The sequence below is a fragment of the Elaeis guineensis genome, chromosome 8, assembly GCF_000442705.2.
Source record: "Elaeis guineensis isolate ETL-2024a chromosome 8, EG11, whole genome shotgun sequence".
Taxonomy (NCBI): domain Eukaryota; kingdom Viridiplantae; phylum Streptophyta; class Magnoliopsida; order Arecales; family Arecaceae; genus Elaeis; species Elaeis guineensis.
This window is the reverse complement of record NC_026000.2, coordinates 16,393,702-16,417,372: the sequence shown is the minus strand read 5'-3', so window position 1 is coordinate 16,417,372 and position 23,671 is coordinate 16,393,702. Positions and strand designations below refer to the sequence as shown.

The 23,671-nt window shown below is 34.7% G+C and overlaps 1 protein-coding gene, 1 long non-coding RNA gene and 5 other non-coding genes across 7 annotated transcripts; all 7 read left to right on the top strand.

Annotated features, from left to right (window-relative positions):
* Positions 1–1,144: 1,144 nt before the first annotated feature.
* On the top strand, positions 1,145–5,279 carry LOC105050010 (uncharacterized). Its single transcript, XR_832934.4, has 2 exons — positions 1,145–1,226; positions 1,410–5,279. It is a non-coding gene; the product is annotated as an uncharacterized lncRNA (long non-coding RNA).
* LOC114914492 (small nucleolar RNA snoR134) lies at positions 1,442–1,585 on the top strand. Its single transcript, XR_003801749.1, has one exon. It is a non-coding gene; the product is annotated as a small nucleolar RNA snoR134 (small nucleolar RNA).
* Positions 2,206–2,302, top strand: LOC114914477 (small nucleolar RNA Z223). The gene has a single exon (XR_003801734.1). It is a non-coding gene; the product is annotated as a small nucleolar RNA Z223 (small nucleolar RNA).
* LOC114914478 (small nucleolar RNA Z278) lies at positions 2,427–2,539 on the top strand. The gene has a single exon (XR_003801735.1). It is a non-coding gene; the product is annotated as a small nucleolar RNA Z278 (small nucleolar RNA).
* Positions 3,349–3,453, top strand: LOC114914488 (small nucleolar RNA snoR97). The gene has a single exon (XR_003801745.1). It is a non-coding gene; the product is annotated as a small nucleolar RNA snoR97 (small nucleolar RNA).
* Positions 4,521–4,612, top strand: LOC114914486 (small nucleolar RNA snoR109). The gene has a single exon (XR_003801743.1). It is a non-coding gene; the product is annotated as a small nucleolar RNA snoR109 (small nucleolar RNA).
* Positions 5,280–13,948: 8,669 nt separating the features above from the next.
* LOC105050008 (65-kDa microtubule-associated protein 1) lies at positions 13,949–23,114 on the top strand. The gene is made up of 11 exons (XM_010929848.4): positions 13,949–14,242; positions 14,829–14,932; positions 15,030–15,117; positions 15,197–15,400; positions 17,031–17,288; positions 17,384–17,599; positions 20,465–20,620; positions 20,708–21,019; positions 21,166–21,253; positions 22,033–22,181; positions 22,562–23,114. The coding sequence occupies exons 3-11, from the start codon at positions 15,046–15,048 to the stop codon at positions 22,874–22,876; spliced, it is 1,770 nt and encodes a 589-aa protein (XP_010928150.1). The 5' UTR covers positions 13,949–14,242; positions 14,829–14,932; positions 15,030–15,045; the 3' UTR covers positions 22,877–23,114.
* Positions 23,115–23,671: the final 557 nt, after the last annotated feature.

Here is a 23,671-nt window from a genome sequence, read left to right as displayed (position 1 = left end):
GCCTGTATACTTTTTCGTTATTACTGTTATGTTTATAATAATATTTTTTAATTTTTCGAACCTAATCTACTTTGAGACCATCTTCGGATCTGGACCCAGCTTCCTGTTTGAATACTGATGTCATTTTTGACTTTTTGAATGCATCTAATGACTCATCCTATATCAGAATCACCACATTCTTTGCCATCCTACTGAAAAGATTAAACTAAATTATACTAGAAAATCAAAGGAGATAATTAGAGTTTTTTTAAGTATAAGGACCACTTAAGAACATTTATGAAACTTAAAGGATGAAAATATAATTTATGATATATTGGCGATAATGTGGCATGGGTAATGATGTGGCGTATGGGTGCTGATGTAGCATTGGATTGTTGACATGACACTCAGTGATTGAATACTTTCAAAAAAAATCTACATTAGATGCCACATCATTACCCATGCCACGTCATCTATGGGCGCTGATGTGTCACTAAACGATTGACATTATTAAAAAATATCACATCAGATACCACATCATCACTCATGCCATGTCATCATGCATATGCCATGCCATCTATGCCACATTATTTTTGAGTGCTGATATGTCTCTTGGTGATTGGATATTTTTAAAAAACAATCTACATCAGATGCTATGTCATCATCCATGCCATATCAGCAAATAAAAATTTTCTTCCATCATGCTAGATTATCATTCATATGCCACGTCATCTATGTCATGTCATATTCGTTAAATATTTTTTACCACGTTAGCACTGATTATTGCCGGCTAGAATTTTTTATGAGAGAAAGTAGTTGAAAATAGATGAAAGAACTACATTAGAATGGTTTAGAATATACGTGGACTAAAGTTTAAAATTTTATAATTTAAAAATTATTTAAAAAAATTGAATTAATTTAAAAATTAGAAATATTATTTATCCAGTAATTTTTTTGGATCAATCTGATATTTTTTAAAGCAGAACTGGACTTTTATACCCTCATTGTGTTTGTACAGCGATCTTTCGCTGGAACTGGACCGGCCAATGGCCCGGTTTGATGAATTTCTAGCCCGGCCAGGCAATCCGGTCCTTGATTTCCCGTTAGGGTTAGGGTTTGTTCAAACATATATAAATAGGGTACAAAGGCTGCTTGTTCTTTTCGTCGGATGTGATCTCCCCTTCTGGTTGGGTAGTTTTTCCGGTCCTAGGGATCCGCCGGCGAGGGTCATTGAAGGGTGTCGAAAGGTAGAGGCTTTTGTTCGTACCATCTCATGGCAGTACCTGTTTTTCTCCCTTGAAAGAAACCAATCTCCCGATTCTGTGCTTCTGATAATCGACAAAAGTTTTGATATTTGATCTTCTCCGTTTTTCTTTCCTCTTCGATTCATCGTATTAAGAAGGAATTAATGTTTATTTTTTGGATTGTAGATATTTTGGATCTTAGTTTTTTCGTCGAATTCTCGCACGGAGCACCCCGGGCTTTGCTGAGAAACTTTGTGACGACGGAAGCCCCAATGCTCGTGCCATATGGATTCGCCGTTCTGTGTTGCAGATCTGTTCACGAATTCTAACGACTGATCTGTGTCAAAGTAACGGCTAAATTTTAGATCTTCTATCATGTTTCTTTCTGGCTATTTGTTAAAAATTGTCTCTCCACACCTTTAGCTTTTTGAGCTTTAGTTTGCCGAGAGAGCCTAGTTATGGAGGCATCGCTCCTTTTTCCATGTTTTTGCCTCTAAAAATCTCTCGCCACAACTAGATGCCTATCAAAGGTTTGGACATTTGGTATTTCCTTTCCGACCAGTATCGCATTATGAACTGAAAAAGTGATCGAAAATTTTTTCCCCTGTGGGTAAGTGTGTGTTAGCTCTATAATCTTGTTTAGAATTTAAGTTGTTTTGTGATGTTATTTCCCATTCGGATGAAAGGGGAAAACGGTTTTGAATTGAGTTTTTTCTTTTTTCTTTTTCCTTTTTTTTTGTTACTATGTTCTTGTTACTTAAAATACTCTATTGTTGCCGATGGTTATAACCTGCATGTTCTGATAATTTTGCATGATGCGTATGAAGGGAATGGTTCAATTTCTTGATATGACCTGATGTGACGAAATATTTGCATATGTTTCTGGAATTTGCTTATTAGTTGTTTAGAAAAAATTCAAAATGATAGAATAGCGAGGTGTTCTTTTTTTTTTTGTTTGTTCGTGTTGGGCTTAATTGGGATGCATTGGCTGTGATGAGAATCCATACAGCTTCAAAAACGCCAGTTCTGCTTCAGAAAATTCATGATAGAAGAAGCTGATAAATAAATCTGAGCCTCTGTACATTCTGGAGTTGTCTCTTTTTTTGTTTTCTAGTTGTTTATCTATAATCATTGATCTTTTCTTCTTCCCTCCTTTTAAGTAACCTTGGCAATCTTTTAAAAGTGGCATTGTATTTTTGAGCTGCATATGATGATATTTCCAAGTTTATGGGGTGTACATAGCTCGAAGTCCTAAACAAGGAGAACGTAATTGGAGCTGCGAATACTCAAATGATGTCAATGGACTTATTTAAGGTTTTATTTCCTTTTTGATCATGATGTTACATTGATGTGCATGTAATATAGTAATTAACAATTACATTCTGGCTACATCTAAACTCTTATATCTTTTTATGCATTGAATGCGTGCTTTTTCCCAAAAAATAAAAGAGAAATTTTGAAGAAATTTCAGCTGCCAATGATGATATTAGAATTACCTTTTTTTTTTTTGTTTTTTCTTTCAAGGTTGTTTCATTAACATTGCTTGTAGTACAGAAATACATATTTGGTATATAAATGTTTGGTTCCTGAATGATAAGTTTTTTTTGTGAAACACAACTTGTGGCCTTTCCGATGTAAGAATTGGATTTTGACAATGCCAGTGATGATTTATCTGCAAAATGGATGTGTTGTGGAACCAAGACCCTGCTTGCAGGGAGAACCTACTTGGGGAAGCGGCAGCTCACATGACACGATAAGATACTTCTGAAGCATCAGAGATTTGTATAATCAGTCTTTCAATTTTATTTGATTTTGCTTTCACTGTTTTCAAAAAAAAAAAAATGTTACACAGAAAACGATTTGGAGCTCTTACATTTTTAGGGAGTTAGGTAAAAGCCAACTTAACCTGAACTGAATCTCCAACCCAGCTTTTAGGTTTTAGGGTGAAGTGGCATGGTCTGCATGTAATGGATGTAATTTCAATCAGATAATTAAATAAAATATTATTGAAAAATTGAATTTATTGTCTGCAGTCTGAAGCTTTGTATTATCATTATTATGATATTACATCAGCCAATTCATTTGAACCCACATGTACCTGAGTTTAACTATCCTCTTGCTACAGAATGCATTGTTGGCAGGTAGGAACTGACAAACTCAGAAATTAAGTGTTGTCATCAGCTTCGTCTCTTATCATATGACAGTGGAGTTAAATAACAGCACAACATTTTAATATTTTTACATGTTCTTGTATGCCATGTGTTGTTTTGTAGTCATCTTTCCTCTTCATTCTGTGGTTTGCTGAATTACTCTTCCATTATTTATGAGTATTTATGAGTTCTGGGAAATTTAGAATGTTTTGCAAGTAACATTTTAAGATTAATTAATAGCTCTCATCATTTCAACCGTTTACAACATTATAACTGAAATATTTTGGTTAGGATGAAATGAATGTAACATGGAGTTATTGTTAAACATGACACATACAGTCCTATCCTGATCAGCTAAGATGGTTGCAATAAATATGAGAATTGTATGTATGCATCTTATCATGTTTGCTTGCAAGTAAAAGCTTAAGGGTACCTGTTTCACAGCATTCTATCTTTTATAGATAGTAAACTTTTTAGATTTTGAGCTCTATATCCCCAAATAGTTGGTACCATGCTGTTCATTATATATAATTAATTTACAGTAGTTAGTGGGGTCTCAATTGTTTGATATTGCTTTATTAAACTACCCTGATCGATAAGGTTTTAAAACAGGAGAACTTGATAATTAAGTTTTTTGCTTCTTGAATTACAAGGATTATCAATTATTGTTGCTTATATTTTGCTTTTAACTAATCATGGGAGAAGTTTGTTGTATTTGCTTTAGTTAATGATCAGAGATTCTATATTGTTCCAATGTCTAAATAAATTACTTTTTCTGAAGTTATAGTTAGAACTAAGATCTTAGCACTTCAAGCGTTTTTATTCTTTATATTCTTTTGTTGAGCTCATTGAAATATGTGAACCTAACTGTTTCATTGTACTCTTTATGTTCTTATTCTCTTTGATCTTAAATTTTGCCTTCAAGATCTCATTCTCTTTGATGCTCTATCTCTTTTTCTCTTTCTCCCTCCATACATGCAAAATGTTTTCGTCTTGGCCCTTCGGGTATGAGGAGTTTATCCCTTCTTTTCCCTTTTGATTTCAGGTTTTTGTTTTCTCAAAATATTATGGTAGATTTTATTATGGTTGTTGGGTTAGCTACATGTGCCAAGGTCAGGGTTTTCGGTTGCCGTGGTCTTGAAGTATTCGATTGTAGCTATATTAACAAAGAAAAGAGGGAAAAAAACTGGTCGGGTTGCCCTTACCATGGGCAACCCGCTTACCGAGCTTCCCACAGTAAGTTGTTCTTAAGAAATTTCTATTATTTATAAATTTTTTGTGAGAGGGGAAGAAGAATGAGATGGTGTACTTGTTAGCCATTTTTTGAGGACCTTCTCGCATAGCAAGAGCTATCGATTTGCTTTGATTTTAATATTTTTATTAGTCTTTTAAAGTGATGATACCTTGGTCATCATCCAGGCAAGCTGCTTTGCATGAGAAATTGCAGATTGCGTCATCTGATGCCTACACCTCAGTATTCTTTTCTTTCTTTGTTATTGTGCTATTTTTCTATAATTCACAGTATTTTTTTAATCAAATATATCGACTCTTATCTTTTTTTTATTAATTTCTGGTAAAGGATGTTTCCCAACATCTCACCCAAAGAATAATCAATATTATCTTCAGTAACCATTCGATTTACCCTCGAATAGGAAGAGCTTTGTATTAAAAATGTTTTTACCATCACTATCATGAGAAGAGTAGCAACACGCTGCCCTGCTATTTTGGGTTACGCGTTCCGTCTCAGAATTGTTACCGCACAGAAGTCTTATATCACCAATATTTTGTAGGTGATGTATCATGGCTTGTATTTGGAACCACAATGTCTGTTTATATTGGTTTATATTAATACTTTAGAAGGAATGAAAAACAGATTATGACAATGCATGGTGTTGGAACTATTAAATTGTTTCATTTGTGATTGCAGTGAAGCTAGATGTATATAACAAATCTAATCAATCATAAAATCGGAAATCGGTGGGAGGAGGGAAACTCGATGATGGTTAGTGGTGGAAACCAGAGATAGAAATTCATACAGCGAAAGAAAATGGAGAGATAAGGCAGAGATGAGAGAGAAAAGAGAGAAAAATTCTCTCTCTCTCTCTCTCTCTCTCTCTTTTTTTTCTTTTTTCCTCTCTCTTTTTTCTTCTTTTTCTTTGTCTCCTTCCTCTTTTTTCTTGTTTTTCATCATCTCTTTTCCCATGAAAAAGACTGACTCACCTCACCGACAAAACCTTCATCAGCTGGTACTTGAGCCATCAAAGGATACGTAACCTACCCACCTTTTCTTAAGTTGCTAAACATTTGATAGCCAACCAGTGACATTCAAACAAGTTTACACCCTCGACTCCAAACAGATCGAGCAAAGTTCATCTATTTAGGTCTCCACGAATTGCAATTGATTCCAATTACATGCAAACTTAGAACAACCAACAAATGCACAGATTCAGCGGTCCATAGATGGGTGATCCATCTAAAATTAAGAGCGGTGGGGATGGAGGTAATGAGATCATTGTATTATAATGATTTTATATAGTAATAATTTTAAATTATTTTTATTCTTCAAATCATCTTTCAATTTAATGAGGGAATATCTCTTTGAGGTCAGGAATCTAAGTTTACCTTCAAATAGTGATTTACAAAAAAATTTGATATATCAATAGATCGTTAATATATTATATAAATATTATATATATAATATTATATTATATTTAATATTATATTTATGATATATATTAAGTAGGATAAATTAATGAGAAATATTCAATTGAGTTTAAATTTAATCATTTAAATTTTAAGTAAAATTTTTTTTATTTAAAATATAATTTAAAAATAGTTATTTAAATGAGATAAAATGATCTAATTATTTTTGCAGTTATAAAGTAATATTATATTATTATAAAATAGCATTGTATTATTATAAAATAGTTATGTATTATTATAAAATAATATAATATTATTATAAAATTATATTATATTATTATAAAGTAATATTATAGTTGTAAAGTAATATTATATTATGATAATGTAACACTATCTTATTATAAAAGAATGCTGCATTAACATAATACAATAAAATAATATTGTATTATTATAAAAAAAATATTATGTTAATATAATATAATATTATTTTATTATAAAAAAATATTACATTAATATAATATAATAAAGTAACACTGCATTATTATAAAGGAATCTATTTTAATATAATGTAATATTATTTTATTATAAAAGAATATTGCATTAGGATAATATAATACTGCAGTATTTTAAAGGATATAAGGGTATAAGAGTAATTTTAATCAAAAATAGATGGTTGGTTTTAATTTATGTTTGAAATGGATAGCTATTTTTATATAAAACTCATCTAAAAAGTTGTTTTTAAGTTGAAAGTAAATTGGAAGATTTATCTTTAGTTCTTTATATTAAATATTTAATATGTTACTTATATTTATTTTATTTTTTAATTAAAATAAATATTTATATTAATAAATAATATATTATAGGTATAAATAAAAAATTTAATTCTATAATAATAATTAATATATTTTTATAAGATTATTAATTGATAGGACTAATAAGTATATTTTTATAGAATTTGTTAATTATTAATATATTAATAAATATAGTAATATATTATTTATAATATATTATATATGATTAATAAATATATTTTTATGGAATATATTATGGATAGTTTTGGTATTATATAATCAGTGATCTTAAATTTTCATAGAATGTTAAACAAATTACAAAGGAATATCTAAGGATCTTAAATCATCGGATAATGGTCTATCAACATAATGATCTTAGGGGGTGTTTGGTTGGTGGGAGTGGGGTCTGAAGTCAGAATTGGAATGAGTGACTTTCATTCCAATAGTTTGGTTGGGAGGAGTCTCATTTCGATTTTGAGGTGAAATGAAAATAGTTCAATTTATATAGAATTCAATCCCTATTCTCGTTTATGGATTCAATTTTCTATTTCAATTTCGATTTTGGAAGATTTGTCCATTTTGATTTCGATTTCGATTCCAAGCCAGTTTGATTTTCATTTTCATTTTGATTCTCAAACACTCTTTTAAATTACTAATGATTAAATCATTATAGGATTTAAATCATCAGTTATCTTAGATTATTGTAAATTACTATAGTGATCTCATTTAGGCCATCAAATGCTATCATACCCTCTATGAGGGATTATTGCAGTGCAAGAAGCATCAATAGAGCTCCCGTAGAAGTATAAAGTTAGATCATAAACTCACGTTATTGGTTCCGAGTGGTGCGTCCAATACCGTTCCATCACCGGTGTTGTTCTAGTGAGATCACCTGTACGGTCTCTCAGAAGGAGAAACCCCTTAAACAGAGTGGGTGATCAAACTGAAACAGGAACAAGAGAAGATCCGGAATGTTGGTGTAATTAATGAATGATGAGTAAGAAATGTAAATAACCTCGCCAACCTTCATTTTGCCTTCACGCTTGTGACTGAAAAACCGGCTGGCTTCACATATACGAATGCAAAGGTCTACCATCTGAAATGATTCCATTAGAAAACCCTCTAAATCTCTCATTAAAAATTGCTACTTCTCGTATGGATCATGATATTCTCTTCCTAACCTTCCAGTTCGTTGGGACTTTGGTTTTGTTGCAACAAAGGATCATTAGCATCCAGAAAGTAGTCGCACATCCTAATGTCTTAGAAGGTTGACCTTAAATATCTCGAGACCCGGTCAACCACCACTTTGACGCAAGGTTTCACCTGAACTGCTCGTCTTTTTAGTTAACAAGCTTCCAGGAGAGTCATCTAAGCCTATCTTACACCTTATCTCATTGAAACAGACGCTTGATGCACGATCAATAGCCCAAGGCCTATAATATCTTTGCGTCAGAACTATAAGAACTTCGTCTGTGTTTAGCCAAAAGATTTTGATGACTTAGGGAAGCAGCACTAAGTTTTTAGGTTGAAATACAAGCAAGATTAATGTAAATTGAGTGATTCTACTTCAAGATTTGCTATCTTGATATCAGATTTTGTATCAATACTATCTTTTATAATATCAATATTTGGTACAGTACAAAACAACAAGACGTACAAAATATCATTATGGTATAAGACTGTATAGTGATATAAATTGGTATGCCTAGTATGGTACTGGTGTTAGCTAACAAATTCAGTCCACATTAAACATATTGCACTTTTTTTCTCAAAAAAATAAACATATTGCACTTTAAACCACACGCAAACAACGAAATTGCAGGGATACGTAGTTGTTGTTTCCATGAACTTAGAAAAACATGAAACATCACAATTTTGTTGCACATCCACGCTTAGAATCGCGGGGACACCTGGATTTGGTTTCAATGAGCTTACAAAATCAGTGAACATCATAATTTGATAGCATCAGCTCACCCTTGACATAATGACTTCACCAAAGTCTCCTGTAACTTAAAAATTATTAGCTCATGTAACAAATATCAATGCCACCTTGCAGTTCCACAAACCACCACCCATTTCCTATACCGTAGAACATCCTTATCCAAAACATTTAGTATACCAAATTCCCATTTCATGTTCATATTTCCAGATAATTAAGACCGCCTTGATTTGCAACTCCAGGATTTGTTTTCCTTTTTGATGAATCAGAGCAAATTAACTCTCAAGATCTGTCCATACCACTTGCATTCCCGTTTGAGGAGATGACACTGAAAGCGTTGCTCTCTGTTACTTGCTGTTCTGTGCCCCACCGAGCACGAAAAGTGAAGCCATTAGGTGAGACATTTTGGTCCACACGTTCAAAGATCGATGGCATGACGGGCTGATTAAAGGTTGGATGTGAAGCATTATTGGAAGGCTTTGAGAACCCAAATTCAAAAGATGGGAGTGACTCTGATGGAAGAAAAGCTTGGACTAGTGCAGGATCATTGGGACCAAAAATTTTCTGCTCATACTCCAGTAACTGCTGCTGGTTAGCAGCAATTCAGGATAGGCAAATTATTTCATCAGTAGAAGATACATTTGACAGTTTCAGTTTGTGCACTTATCATGCGCAAGCATGTGCATGTATATATACAGTAGATATGCTTCCAAGATATTATATTATGCTTCATATATCTATAGGTTCCGTTTGGCGATTCAAATGGGATTATCATGGTGATCTAAGATCATCAATGATCCAAATTCTGTGATAATCTGATCACCAATGATCTAAAATCATTGTGCTGGTAGATCATGGTTCAGCGATTAAAGATTCTCAGGTATCCATGAATAATTTTTAATATTTTATGTAAATTCAAAATCACTGGTCATATAATATCAAAATCATCTATGATATATTTCATAAAAATATATTTATTAATCATATATAATATATTATAAATAAATATTATTATATTTATTAATATATTAATAATTAATCGATTTTATAAAAATATATTTATTATTTTTATAAATTATTAATTCTATAAAAATATATTAATTGTTATTATAGAATTCATATTTTTATTTACATTTATAATATATTATTTATTAATATAAATATTTATTTCGATTAGAAAAATAAGATAAATAGAAGTAATATATTAAATATTTTTATTATATAAATATTAAATATAATAAGATAATTTTATTTTAATTTAAAATTATTACTGAATCAAAATATGACAATAATATGATTAATAATATATCATAATATAATATATATTATATATATAATACATAATATATAATATTATATTATATATATAATATTGATATAATATATTAATAATATATTAATATATTAATTTTTTTGGTAGATTGAAGATATTTTTATTCTTATATTTTAGTTCAAGATTATTATTTCGGAGTGATCTTAAATTTCCAACTTTGAAGATAGATATTTCGTTACTAAGTTGGGGGATGATTTGAATAGCGAAGGTAATTTAAAATTATTATTATTATTATTATGTAGGATCATGATGATGTAATCAAATGTGATGATTTTATTATCTCTATCGATCTTGGATAGATCATCTCATATCAAACATAAAGTAGTTTGGGACAAATGTTCAAAGACTAAAAAAGAGTAAGGATTAGGCTGAGAAGACACATCCATGATCTTGTGGCCACAGCTTATTTAGCAGAGGCGAATTCAAAGTGGTGAGCTTAATAAATGTCGCGAAGCATAGAGCAAGATATATTTCTGCTGGAGGTGAGCCCGGGTATGGCGAGTGTAGGAGATGGAAAGGACAAGATTGGGCCTTTACCTATTTAATCACATGATCAACTCCATTTTTATTATATATATATATATATATATTATGGATAGAAATCAATGCGCCGAGCTGACTGTTTTCAGTGCAATATAATGGATTCAACCATATTTGCTACTCATGCCACCTGTGCATTAAATGGGTCGATGTATTGTATCGTGAAACAAGTTGGTCGAGTCGAATGTCTATCACCCGATTGCTGCGAGGAGACACGGTACTGGCTGTCCCTGTCATGTCATGCTGGATGCACGTATCAAAGCCGTGGAAGTTGATTAGAGGATTTGTCTGATGCGAGGCCTAGATTAAAAACCCAGTGGTTCCTTCTACCAAAAAAAAAGCCAGTGGTTCCAGCAAGGTCAAAATTCCATCAAGCTGTGTACCTCTCCTTTAAAGATCTAGGCTTACCTTTATCAAAAAAAAAAAAAAAAAATCTAGGCTTACGCCTATGATTGACGTCTTGTACGAAACCACGTGAACTACCCATGTGCCGCACTCCGAGGGTCCCATCATATCACATGTGGCGACAAAATTCACTACCAAAAGTGACGCGCAGGAATCACACGACGACCTAAGATATAATTATTAAATTTATATAAAAATTAATTTAATTATAAAATTTTTGATCAATTTTATATTAAAAATATGTTCAAAATAATTTTTTAAATAAAATATATATTTTAAAATTTTTGAAAAAATATTTTAAATACAATTATTATTTTTTTTATTATAATATAATTAAAATAATAGATATTTATACTATAAGAAGATGTAAGAAAAATTGGATACAGATATATAGGAACACATTAAAGTTCTTAATATTTTTAATAATTTAATATTTTTGATTCTAATAATTCTGTAAGGTCACGATCATAATATTTTTTTGAATAGTTTTATTTCTATGTGAATTGTGAGGATTATATGGGACCCTTGCCCTTTAGCATTTTTTTTTTATTAAGATAGAAAAAACATATTGGGTTCATTCTGCTCGAATTAGAAGGGCAGGAAGTTATTATTTAATTAAAAAACACTTGATATGGTGGATAAATATGTTGCTTGAAGTTAATGGTTTACTGTCTGATAGAAAATATAAAGGACTGTGTCTAAAGATCATCGGACGGAATGAGGCATCTCTATCTATTTCACTATCATGTTTGTAGGGACTTGAACAGTTCAAGTCAAGTTGGTTAAAAATAATTTTGAAACTAAACTAACTTAAATTAATTTTTTAAAATCAAAATTAAAATTGAACTAATATGAAAATAGATTCAAAATAATTAGAAAAATTAATTTAATTTGATTTGATTTATTAGTTCCACCCGAAGATCGAAGATGAGCCAAAGCTGTCATGGCTTGCAGTGGAGGAAGTGGATAAGAAAAGGAACTATTAAATGTGTCTGTGCACGCACATATATTTTAGTAGTTGAAGAATTATTTGTATTCATATACAAAGTAATCAAGAAAAAAAAAAATTAAGAATTTATAGTATTTTGAAGGACCAAAGTGCCTAAGACATCATTTTGAGAGAGCTAACTCTAGCAAGAAAAATTAATGGCTAAGAATGATTTGAGGTACATGGAGGTGATGGTGCTGTGGAGAGGCATAAAAAGACTTATAAGGTCTTAGTCCCAGTACCAAAGTGAGAGACTTGGAGACATAAAATACGAGAAAGAGGAGGGATTAAGGCTGAGAAGAGGGAAGGGGAGAAAAAAAAGTTTTGGGTTGGAGGAGGCAAGGTGAAGGATTCTCCTAGGGAGGAGGGGAGTGGCTCTTCTTGATGACATGGGCCCACATAAAAGTGTCTTAAAAAATATTACGATAGATCTCACGATAGTTATAGTAGTAAGGGAGCCTATGGTGGGAGGAGAGTGGGGGAGAAGAGGGGTGATGTTCGTGAGAGAAGAGATGATGGCGGAAAGAGGGCCGAGTAGCAAGGATGTTAAGGAGAGTGAAGAAGAGGCTCTCCATAGGAGGAGGGATGATGGTGGGAAGGGAGTCGAGCAATAAGGATGTTGAGGAGAGTGAGGGAGAGGTGAGAGCACAAAGGGGTCTGAAGTTAAATAGCTTAAAGTGCACATTATTTCATTTTGGGATCAGATCCCTAGATGGTTGTTGATGATCGATCAAAAAGACAAGATTCAGAGAAATCTGATAGAAAGATTTAAAGTGATGGTTCTATTTAGTCCCATATCAACTGTTTAGATGATGCTTTCTCACTTTAAAACAACTAATCCTCATTGATTTTTTGGTTGAGCTCGATAGCAAGAGCTTGGGGCATTTGATGTTTGAGTGTCTCCATATGCTTGCTCATTCATTTCATATTAAAAATTATTTATTGTTTAGTTCAATTTAGATGTTTTTTTTTAATTTTTAAATTTAATGTGGATTGTATCTTTTTTTAGTTTCAAAAAATTCAACATCAAAACCAGATTGAATGTAAAAAATTTCGACCCAAAATAGATCAGAATAATTGGTTTAGATTAGTTTTATAGCCTAATCAGTTGTATCGCAGCCATATGCATACTTACAGAACTCACAACTTTAGGTTGTGTTTGGCAGTCATTTTGATATATCTGAAATAAAAATATTAATTTTTTAAAATATCTATTCACCATCTCTATTCCAATTTTATATTTGGTTGAAAATTTGTGAGGTCTATCGAAATTATATATTGTTATTCTTTAAACTAGAATAAGATGAAATTATTTTTTATCATTTTTTTGGAATAAATTATTTCATGATGAAATATAGAATAATTTAAATTAAGTAGAAGAAAATAAGATGTAATTAATATATTTTTGATCTTGTAAAATTTATAGATTTCACTGTCATTTCATAGTGGGTTTGAAAAAATAAAATGGAATAAGCCCAACCAAACGCTACCTTGGGGTGCAGAGTTGGGTTCTTGTTATATCGGTTTCTGAAATATCTCGCGTTTCTTGTAGGCCTCCCGAGCACTCGCGTCACGTGGCTGCTCGCATCGATCGCGACGCACGGAGTGTTGCGATTCAGAGGGCCATTGGATTCCACTAATTGGACGGTGACGATAATGCCTGCGAACGCCGAAATACGCGAGGTGAACCAGTCAACTGTGGTCAATGGGCCCTTTTACATCCGTCCCATGACCCAGAAGCAGCGCTCCGGCTACTGCTGCGCTCCTCTCCACTTTGTGCCCTCACCACACCACCCCCCCCCGCCCCCCCCCCCTCTCTCAATCGCATTTTGCTTCAGTTCCGAGAAACAAAGGATCCCTCTGATCCCAACGCAAGATCTCGAAGCCCTAGCTTTGCAATTGTCTCCCAGGTGAGCTTTCTAGCCGTTTTTCTCGCATTCCCCTTGCGTTGGCGAGCTGGAGCTTTCTTTCTTCTCGTGATCTCGTGAACTCCTACTCTTGTTCGCCTTTTTCTGACCACATTTATCTCGAGTTGGTGGAGATCGAGATCTCGATGTTCTCATGCTATATTTGCAGTGGATGTGGTTTTTTGAGTTGCACGAATGGTGGTTTTTGATGCAAAGAGGTTTTCTTGAGGGTTTCTGCTGTTGAAATGCTCTTATGCTGTTGCTGTTGCTTTCGATCTCGTGACTGAGCAGGATGCATCTTTGATGCGTAGTTTTTGGAGCAGGTTTGAAGCTTTTGTTTTTGATCTTGACTTCTCTTTATTTTTACTGAATTTTTAGTACATTTTTTATAATTTAGAGTTAAATTTGGTTATGGCTAGGCTTACGTGGTGGGATTGGTTGTGGTTGGATGAATTGCTAGATGAGTTTGTCTTTTTCTTATTCTCTTTTACTCTCTAGTAAGCTTAAATCCACGAGAACCGAAGATTTGACTTAAAGTCTAGTTAATGGTATCGCCATCTGGAACCACTGGGTGTATAATTGTAAAACATGAGATTAATGAGTCACTGACGTGCAATTTAATGCGGAGATGATCCTAGGATAATTTATTTTGTGAACCAAGCAACAAATTTAGTTATTGTTTCAATAGCATATGGTATGGTTGTCAGGCCGGGACACGTAGCTGGTTGTCGAGAGGCCCAACCCTGCTACCCTTCTGATGAGAATTGGACGGTTGTCGTTTAATACTTAAAGAAAGTTATATGTGGTCTCTTTTGTGCGAGCAGAATTAAATATTTTGTATGATTATTTAATGTATTCATTTTTCCTGCCTATCTATTAACTGTATCTGGCTTCATTCTGTTTCTGCAGAACTTGATCTTCCCGAGGTGATGTATCTATCTTGAATTTCACCTGGCAAGCAAGCATATCATTCACAGGCTTGCCAGAGATCTCTGTCCTTTTGGTTTAATAAGGTATATAGATCCAGATCTCTGTTCTTATTTCTTTGTTTTCCCATCTACTCCCATGCAGCTGCAACAACATTGTTTATTAGCTTTTCCTTGAATGCAGGTCACATTGAGCTATAATGGCAATCAGAGGTACTCAAAATCCTGTATCTGGTGAAACTACCTGTGGATCTTTGCTGCAGCAATTGCAGGTAATTGAGTTTATGCTACTGCTTTTATGCTACAATTGAAGGTAATGAGGTTGATCAAATTGCTTTCCTTTTGTTTTAGCTAATATGGGATGAAGTTGGTGAGAATGAAGAGGAACGAGATAAAATGCTTCTTCAACTAGAGCAGGAGTGCTTGGATGTCTACAAGAGGAAAGTTGATCAAGCTTCAAGCTCAAGGGATGTCCTTCTGCAGAGCTTGGCTGATGCGAAAAATGAGCTTGCGGGACTTCTTTCTGCCCTTGAAGAAAAGACTAATGTCAACACTGTGAGTAAAAATTAATATTGCATTTTGTTTCTCTTAACAATGTGTAATTGCACTCCGAGGTGTTAATTTCTTATGCGCCAATACTTTGAATCATCGGATGTGGCACTTGTTGATTGATTCTTTTACCATTCAGTATCATCATCTTCCTGCGCTAGCATCTATCTCCGACTAGATAAAGATCTTATAATCTTTTTAAAATTGATTTGAATGACTACAAAAATTTTGATCATGTGCATCTAGCTGTATTTCCTTTTTTCAAGATCCATTGAAAATATATTTGTCCTCGATGTGCATTGTGGTGTAAGAAGCAATGCACTTAAGGCGATCTTGAAATTTAGCTTAATTAATCAAATGTCAATACACAATCTGTACACTCTCCGGACTATGTTTTGATTTTTACCTATAATAAGTTGTGCCAAACCATTTAATATGTACGTATAAATATTTATTTACGTAACCAACAACACCCTTAACAAAGGTTGTCGACTCGAAACTGGACCCCGTGTCCGTCGGCTGGTGGTATAAGTCGGAATGCCCCTATATTAGACCATACCGGGTCCGAACCGATACAGAAATGAGGGATGAATCGGGGAGGAAAAGAGAGAGAAAGAGAGAGGAAAGGAAAGAGAGGCCGACGGAGATGCCAACAGTGGCCACCGTAGGGCCATGGAGGTTGCTGATGCCTTCCAAGCTCCGCGGTCCTCCATGAGAGAAAATGAGAGCAGATAGAGATAGAGAGAGAGCAGAAGGAAGAGAAGAAGAGGGAGGGGAAGGCAGCTGGGATGTGAAGCCAGCAAACCCATTGCCAGCTTCATTGTGTATTGTGCTTTTTAGAAAATACGATGAAACCAGGGTGAAGTATTTGTTTCAAATTTGTGACGGCTGTAAGGCTATTTTGGGCCATTCGTCAGCCACCCGGTGGCCCTTTGATGGCCTCCCCACAATCTTCCCCTCCCTCTTCTTATCTTCCTTCCTCCCTTCTCTTTCTATCTCTCTCTCTTCTCTCATCTTATGTAGGATCGTGGAGTCTCGGAGGCCTCAGTGGGCCACCGTCGGCTATTGCCGGCCTTTTTCTTTCCTTCCCTCCCCCCCTCTCTCCCTCTCTTTTCTTCTCCCTCACTCCATTTTTGTCGGCATTCTGAATCAAACGTCCGAACTACATAGATTTATTCAAAAACATCTGTTAGCCCTTGGTATGGTTTGACACTCCCACAGATGTATCCATAGGCATGGTCATGCCATTTTTGTTTCAACTTATGCATGTATTCTAAAACATCCCCTTATTGAGTTTTTGGAGTTGGCTATACTGATTATATGGTTATCCCTCTACCTAGAGCAAGTTAATATTGATGTTTTCAGACAATCTATCACTCATATCTTGATCTTGCAAATGGCAAATTTTCTTTTTGTAATTACTGCACTTCACTTTTTGTTGATGTCTACTTCGAAGGATGTGCTGTAAGACATTGTTATATTGTATCTTTAATTTATATGGAACTAAGCATAACACATGCATTCACAACTTTTTAAAAGTAAAAGGACATTGGTATAATGTATAATTATGTGATACAGTTTGTATAATTAAACATTAGGTTGAGCTGATTCACTGCTGTTTCTTGATGTACCACAGCCTGAGGAGTCATCGGGCACAATCAAAGAGCAGTTGGCAGCTATAGCACCAGCATTGGAACAATTAGGCAAGCAGAAAGAGGAGAGGATAAAGGAGTTTGCTGATATACAGTCGCAAATTCAGAAAATATGTGGTGAAATTGCTGGCAATTTAAAAATTGGAGAGCTGGTAGGGACACCTACAGTTGATGAGGATGATTTGTCCTTGAAAAAGTTAGAAGAGTACCAAACCCAACTCCAGGAACTTCAAAAAGAAAAGGTCTCATTTTGCTTTTCCTGTTGATGTTGGTAATGCTAACTTATTTTATTAAGATCACAAAATATGTTCTAACATCTGCAATGCTGTTCTGGTAGAGTGATAGGCTGCACAAAGTTCTTGACCTTGTAAGCACAGTACATGATCTCTGTGCTGTATTGGGGATGGATTTCTATAGTACTATAACTGAAGTTCATCCCAGCTTAGATGACTCTGTTGGTGTGCAATCCAAGAGCATTAGTAATGATACCTTATCAATGCTTGCTAGGACAGTTGTAGCACTTGAAGAAGATAAAAAGATGAGACTGCAAAAGGTAATTTTTGCAATTTTCTTGCATACAAGTTTGACTTAGTTTTACATATTATGGACATGCCATTGGTGCTTTATCTTCTATAGCTCTTTGGAAGAACATTTTACATAGTACGTGACACTAATGTCATATTGTGGGTCAATTAGCATGGAAAGTACTGTACAAGTCATACCCAACTATTGGTTTCAGTTTTGTAGGTAATTCTTGGTCATGCATTCCTATTGCAAATATATACTTCATGACCGCCAACTTTTTTTTTAATGCAACTTTCTTATAGAAATCTCAAGTCTTCCCCTGCATCTTGTAAACTGTCAATATGAATTCAAGCCTTTCTTGTTGGGGCATTTCAAGTCTTTCTTGCACATGCCCATGCCCATGCCCTCAAAATCTGTTTTCTCTGTACTCAATGAGTGCAACTCCTATGTATCTTCTTGTTGACATATTCCTGACCCTCTTCTCTCTTATCTTACTGCATAGCCATCTACCATTTCCCCTGTGTCCTACATTTAGTCATGCACATATTCTGTGTGCAACGTTTTAGCTGTTAACTTTATATATACCTCATTCTTTTAGTATACATATTTCTTCCCATCATTTTTTGCAATTTTCAGTTTAGCACCTGAATTTATCAATTAAGGATTATATATTTATTTTTATTAGTTACTTCAAGTTTGAGTATCAAAGAAATTTGAACGATTCAAACATGAGTCTGCTCTTGATTTCAGTCATTCAAAATCTTCAATAACTAGTACGGACAACTTTGTTGCAAAAAAGGCAAGTGACGTAGCAACGAGACAGTGAAGCCCATGTCTCATGCTATACAGATAAACATGCATATTTCTTCTGTAAGAAGTAAATCGATATAACCATGCAATACTACTGTTGGAAAAAGGAAGATTGGGAAAATCAAGGCCTTTGTGTGGACAATCATCTTTTGTCGACTCTTCATTGAGATAAACTTTGCAGCAAGGAAAATGAATATTGACAGAGGATGCATGCATATATCTGTACTTTAATTTTATGTTCTATTGCAGAACTTTTGACTCCTAATGACAAGGATTGGCAATTCTTAGACTTAGCTTCTACGTTCTAGTTCTGGAATCCACTGAGAAAAAAAACATAGAAAGATTTTGATCACAGAATCATAAGGTTTTTCTGTCAAATACCTTGATTGTCATTTCATTTTATTTTCTGAAGCATCAATTATCATTAGTTGTCTTTTCTTCTCCACAAGCTGCATATGCTTAATGATTGTTTTACGTCACAAAGTGATGATGCTTAGTCTGCTTAACTCCATCCTCTCAAATTTGGCTTTAAGTTGCCTTAGTTCTTCTTCTTTTATAATCTACCTCTATATGGTTTACATATGTACCTTGCCATACTGTATGCATCTATCATATTGTTGTCATACGATAATGGTGTATGGTTTGTTCCAGCAATATTGATGAGTCCTCAATATTTGCCCCACCCACAGGCATTTTTTCTCTTCTTTTTTCAGTCATATGCTACAATACCATTCAATGAGTTAAAAACATAGTTAGATTGCAGACAGATATGCTCAAGACTTTTTGGAGATTATTCAAGTGATATCAGTTTTCGTTTTTCCTCTTTCAAACATCCCCAATTTTGTTTGAGCCTCTTCTCTTATTTAGGTTTGTTTAGTTTGGTATATAATGCTAATTTATATAAATTCGTGGACTTAATTACTTGAGAGAGCAAACATTGTTTATCAAAAATGGATATTTATTTTCAATATTCTTTGGGATGCTAGATTTCTTTGCTGGTTAAAAATTATGGCTTGATTGTTCATCCTGTCTACTTCTTGTTAGAGAGGAACTACAATTAGATGGTGGGAAATGGGAGAAAGAAAGTGTTTGTTTAACACATCCTAACATGCGAGAGATGAGATAATCATTGTACTAGAGTGAAGGGAATCCTAAAAGCTAGATAGCTTTCTATTAGCAATTCATCTGCTTAATTTCCTGTTTGGAAGATCTGTCAAATCATTAGATTTTAGGTGGTCTTTCAAATGTGATGCTAAAGGCATTTTATCTCCAAAAGCCCAATTTTTAGGTTACAATGGAACTGATTCATGTGATGCTGTACAACAAAAGCGGTATTTTCATCAGAGATATTGCCAGTGGCACTGAGGAAAGCAAGGAAATCATCATTTAAACATCTCTATTGACAAAATCCATTTTCGGAATGTCTGGATTTCCCAGAGAGCTCCCATCATAGTGGAACTTTTATGATATCTTGAGAAGAGCTTTATAATATACTTCTAGCGACCACTTTGATTGGCATTTATAAACTCGATGGGCTCCTTTGAACTATCAAACTCCAGACAACACCAGTCTTAATTTTTGGATCTATGGATACATTATTTTGTTGATTTTTTTTTTTAATTTTAATTTTTTAGGTTGCAGAATTAAAGTTTTCTCCACTAAGAATTGTATATGTTTTAAATGGTTGGGCTATGGAATTGAATTTGTCTTCTCCAGGAGTGACTAATCTTGAATGCAATATGCAAAGGCCATACACATCAAGTCCAACTCTACGTTATAGCATTGTTATCAATTTAACAATATCCATGCTCTAGATGACCTTGAATGCTTAATGGAATGAGCTGGACTTATTTGCCTGATCCTGGTTATATACCGAGTTGTAAATTAAGATGGCATCATACAGTCGAAGTAAAACTGAAAGAAGCATGATACAAAACTCATCTGCTCATGCAGTGGTAACTCTTGGGCATTTACATAAGAGTTATTTCACAGATGGTTTTCCCAGATAATATAACTTTTACTTTGTTTACTTTATATGATTATTTGATGTGGATGTGATAACTGATTTTTATGCAAAACTCAGCTTCAACAATTAGCAGCTCAGCTTTCTGACCTCTGGAATCTAATGGATACCCCTATGGAAGAACAGAGTCTGTTTGATCATGTGACCTGTAATATGTCTGCTACAGTATATGAGGTCACCGTGCCAGGAGCTCTTGCCCTTGATCTGATTGAGCAAGTAAACAATCTCTACCATTTTATACTTTTTACCAGTATTTGCAAATGGTCTGCTGAACCTTGTCTGTGCTTGCTGTTATATGTATAGGCTGAAGTTGAAGTTGAAAGGTTAGATCAGCTAAAGTTCAGCAAGATGAAGGAAATAGCTCTAAAGAAACAGAGTGAACTCGAAGAAATTTATGCCCATGCTCACATAGCGATTGACTCAGTGGTTGCCCAGGAGAAAATAATGGCTCTAATTGACTCGGGAAATGTTGAACCTTCAGAATTAATAGCTGACATGGACAGCCATATACTGAAAGCCAAAGAAGAGGCCCTGAGCAGAAAGGAAATATTAGAAAAGGTAGAGAGATGGATGTCTGCATGTGAAGAAGAGAGCTGGCTAGAAGACTACAACCGGGTAAATAGGTTTTTCTTCTCAGAAGGAAATAGATGACTGTAGGAACATAGCATAGAAATCCCAAGCAACATACTGCTAGTCCCTGACAAACTTCCTACAGAACATCCATTTAATTGTTCCTCTCTCACACTAGCATTCTGTCTCAGGATGAAAACAGGTATAGCTCAAGCAGAGGTGCACATTTAAACCTCAAGCGTGCAGAAAAAGCTCGTATTTTGGTTAATAAAATTCCAGGTACTTATTTGATCCCAATGACAATTTTGGACTTTATTAGCCTCCCTCTTGTAAAGGATGTTACTTTCAGGGAGGAATACAGATGTGTTGTAATGTCAGATAGAAATGCCATAAATGCATGTCAAGAATTTTCATCAAGAAATATTACTGTAATTCACCTTATTAATAATGGGAATCATTCAGAACCTATTTCTTGAAACTATCAGACCATTTTCCTACTGTGTGATGGGCAGAGAGGAAAAGGAAAAAAACCATTGGACTGCCAGTATCTTTGCTTTCTAGGTGCATGTTTTTCTGTATGGATTTATGCATCATGTAATTGTGCAAATTCATAGGGCTTACCTGTGGATAAAATGGGTGACTGTTGCACCTGTAACTGCATACATAATTGTGTTTTGCGAAGTCCTTACTGGCATGGATGATGTCTCGCTTATGGGCATGCCTTAGTGTTATGGAAAAGCCCTTTCCCCATGATTGTATGAGCATACGAGTAAAGTCAAGGTCATGGAAAGGAGAACATTTGAAATGAAAGCCCATCAGGTTTTTCAATGGGAATCAGATAGATTAATTCTTAAAGCGGGCTAGTGCAATTCTTTTTTCAGGAAATAATTACACTATTATGTTTCCAACATAATCCTTTCTTATACCAATCAAAACCAAAATAGGCTATCATGTCATCAAAGCTATTGAAGGTTTGACCCCTCTTTTTTGGGTGATTGAAGGTTGGATATTTTTACTCTGCTCACCCAGTTGCTAATCTAATAAATGTTTTGTGCTAGCTCTTGTTGATACTCTGGTGGCAAAGACCAGGACATGGGAAGAAGATCGTGGCTTGTCCTTCATGTATGACGGTGTTCCTCTTCTAGCAATGCTAGATGAATATGTTGTGCTCAGGCATGAAAGAGAGGAAGAGAAACGAAGACTGCGGGTAAACATAATCTCGTATTTGCTTTTTCTAGTATCATGAAAAGTGGTGATTATATCATGTCACCGCTATTAAGATTTGCATTGTCAATGCTAAATTGAGGTATTGGGTTCTTGCATGAAGTCATTATGAATATGAGGTTTCGGGTTGCTTTTTGATATCCTAAATATCCTAGATTCTGCACTCTTGCATGTTAGGACATCTCCCTTAAGTTCTAAAAGTATCATGATACTCCTAACTGAAGCAATGACTTCCACCTTTTCCAATTTGACTTGAGGTCGTATGGCGTGTAAATGGTCTCCAGTCTAGAAACATGTATAAGTTAAAGACTTAAATGAGTATTGATGGATCTCACTATATCATTCACTGTTCTTATGTGCCAGGATCAAAAGCGTTTCCATGAGCAACTAAATACAGAACAAGAAGCTCTCTTTGGTTCGAGGCCAAGTCCAAACCGACCTACTGGTCCAAAGAAGGTTGTGGGCCCTCGTGCAAATGCTGGTGCAGCAAATGGAGCTGCCAGTCGAAGATTATCTCTGAACACCAATCAGAGTGGAAGCAATGGTGCCAGATCCACAAGCAAGGAAGGGAAGCGTGGTGACACCCGGCCGGTGGCTCCGGCAAATTTTGTGGCCATAGCAAAAGAGGATGCAGTTTCCTTTGTGTCTAGCAATGATCCAGTTCCTGCTTCATCATGACTTTAACCTAAATGTGTGATATAGGTAGATTATGCGAGTTAGATCAAAAATATAGTTTGTGTAGTTGGTTGATGTGTGTTATGTAGCGGAGGAGAGTGATTACTAACTGGATGAAGTTGTGCATTACTTTGCATGAGAGCTTTTTAATAAGTCATCTTTTACGGGGTGGCTCTGGCTCTGTTGGTCCTCAAACTTGTAATTGATGACTTTACATAATTATAATGGATTATTTAATTTCCTTGTGTTGTCTTGTGCATATATAATTGGTGAATTCCCCATCCTGAGAATACATTGGCTCGATTTTAAGGGTTTCTATTTTCTGGCCTCGTTGCAGTCCCGTGACGTAGAACAAAGCATTATATAATTCTCCCCATTGTGGTTTAGCACGTTATGGGTATGACAATTGCCTGTGCCGAGAATTGGGTGCTATTCATGGAAACCAAGGGGGAGTTGGGGAAATTGGCGACATTTCTAGGTAGCACTGGTCTAACCAAACTATACTCCATATAATTGCTGTGAGGATTTAGATGCAGGTTGCAAGTGAAAACACCCCCACGGGCGGACTGGGTTGCGAGTTACATCGCTGACCACTCCGAAAGAGGCTTTTGGGCGGATTTCACTGTTTTGCCGATTTCTGACCTTTTGGACTGTATTCATATTAGGATTGCATGAATAGTCTGTATTATTAAAATAAAAAAATACATGTTGGTGATCAGCAGCTTTATGTGTCTGGTTTCACGAGGTCAGCAAATTCTTGGTACCCCAGAGGTTCAACTATGTGTATCAATCTCACTG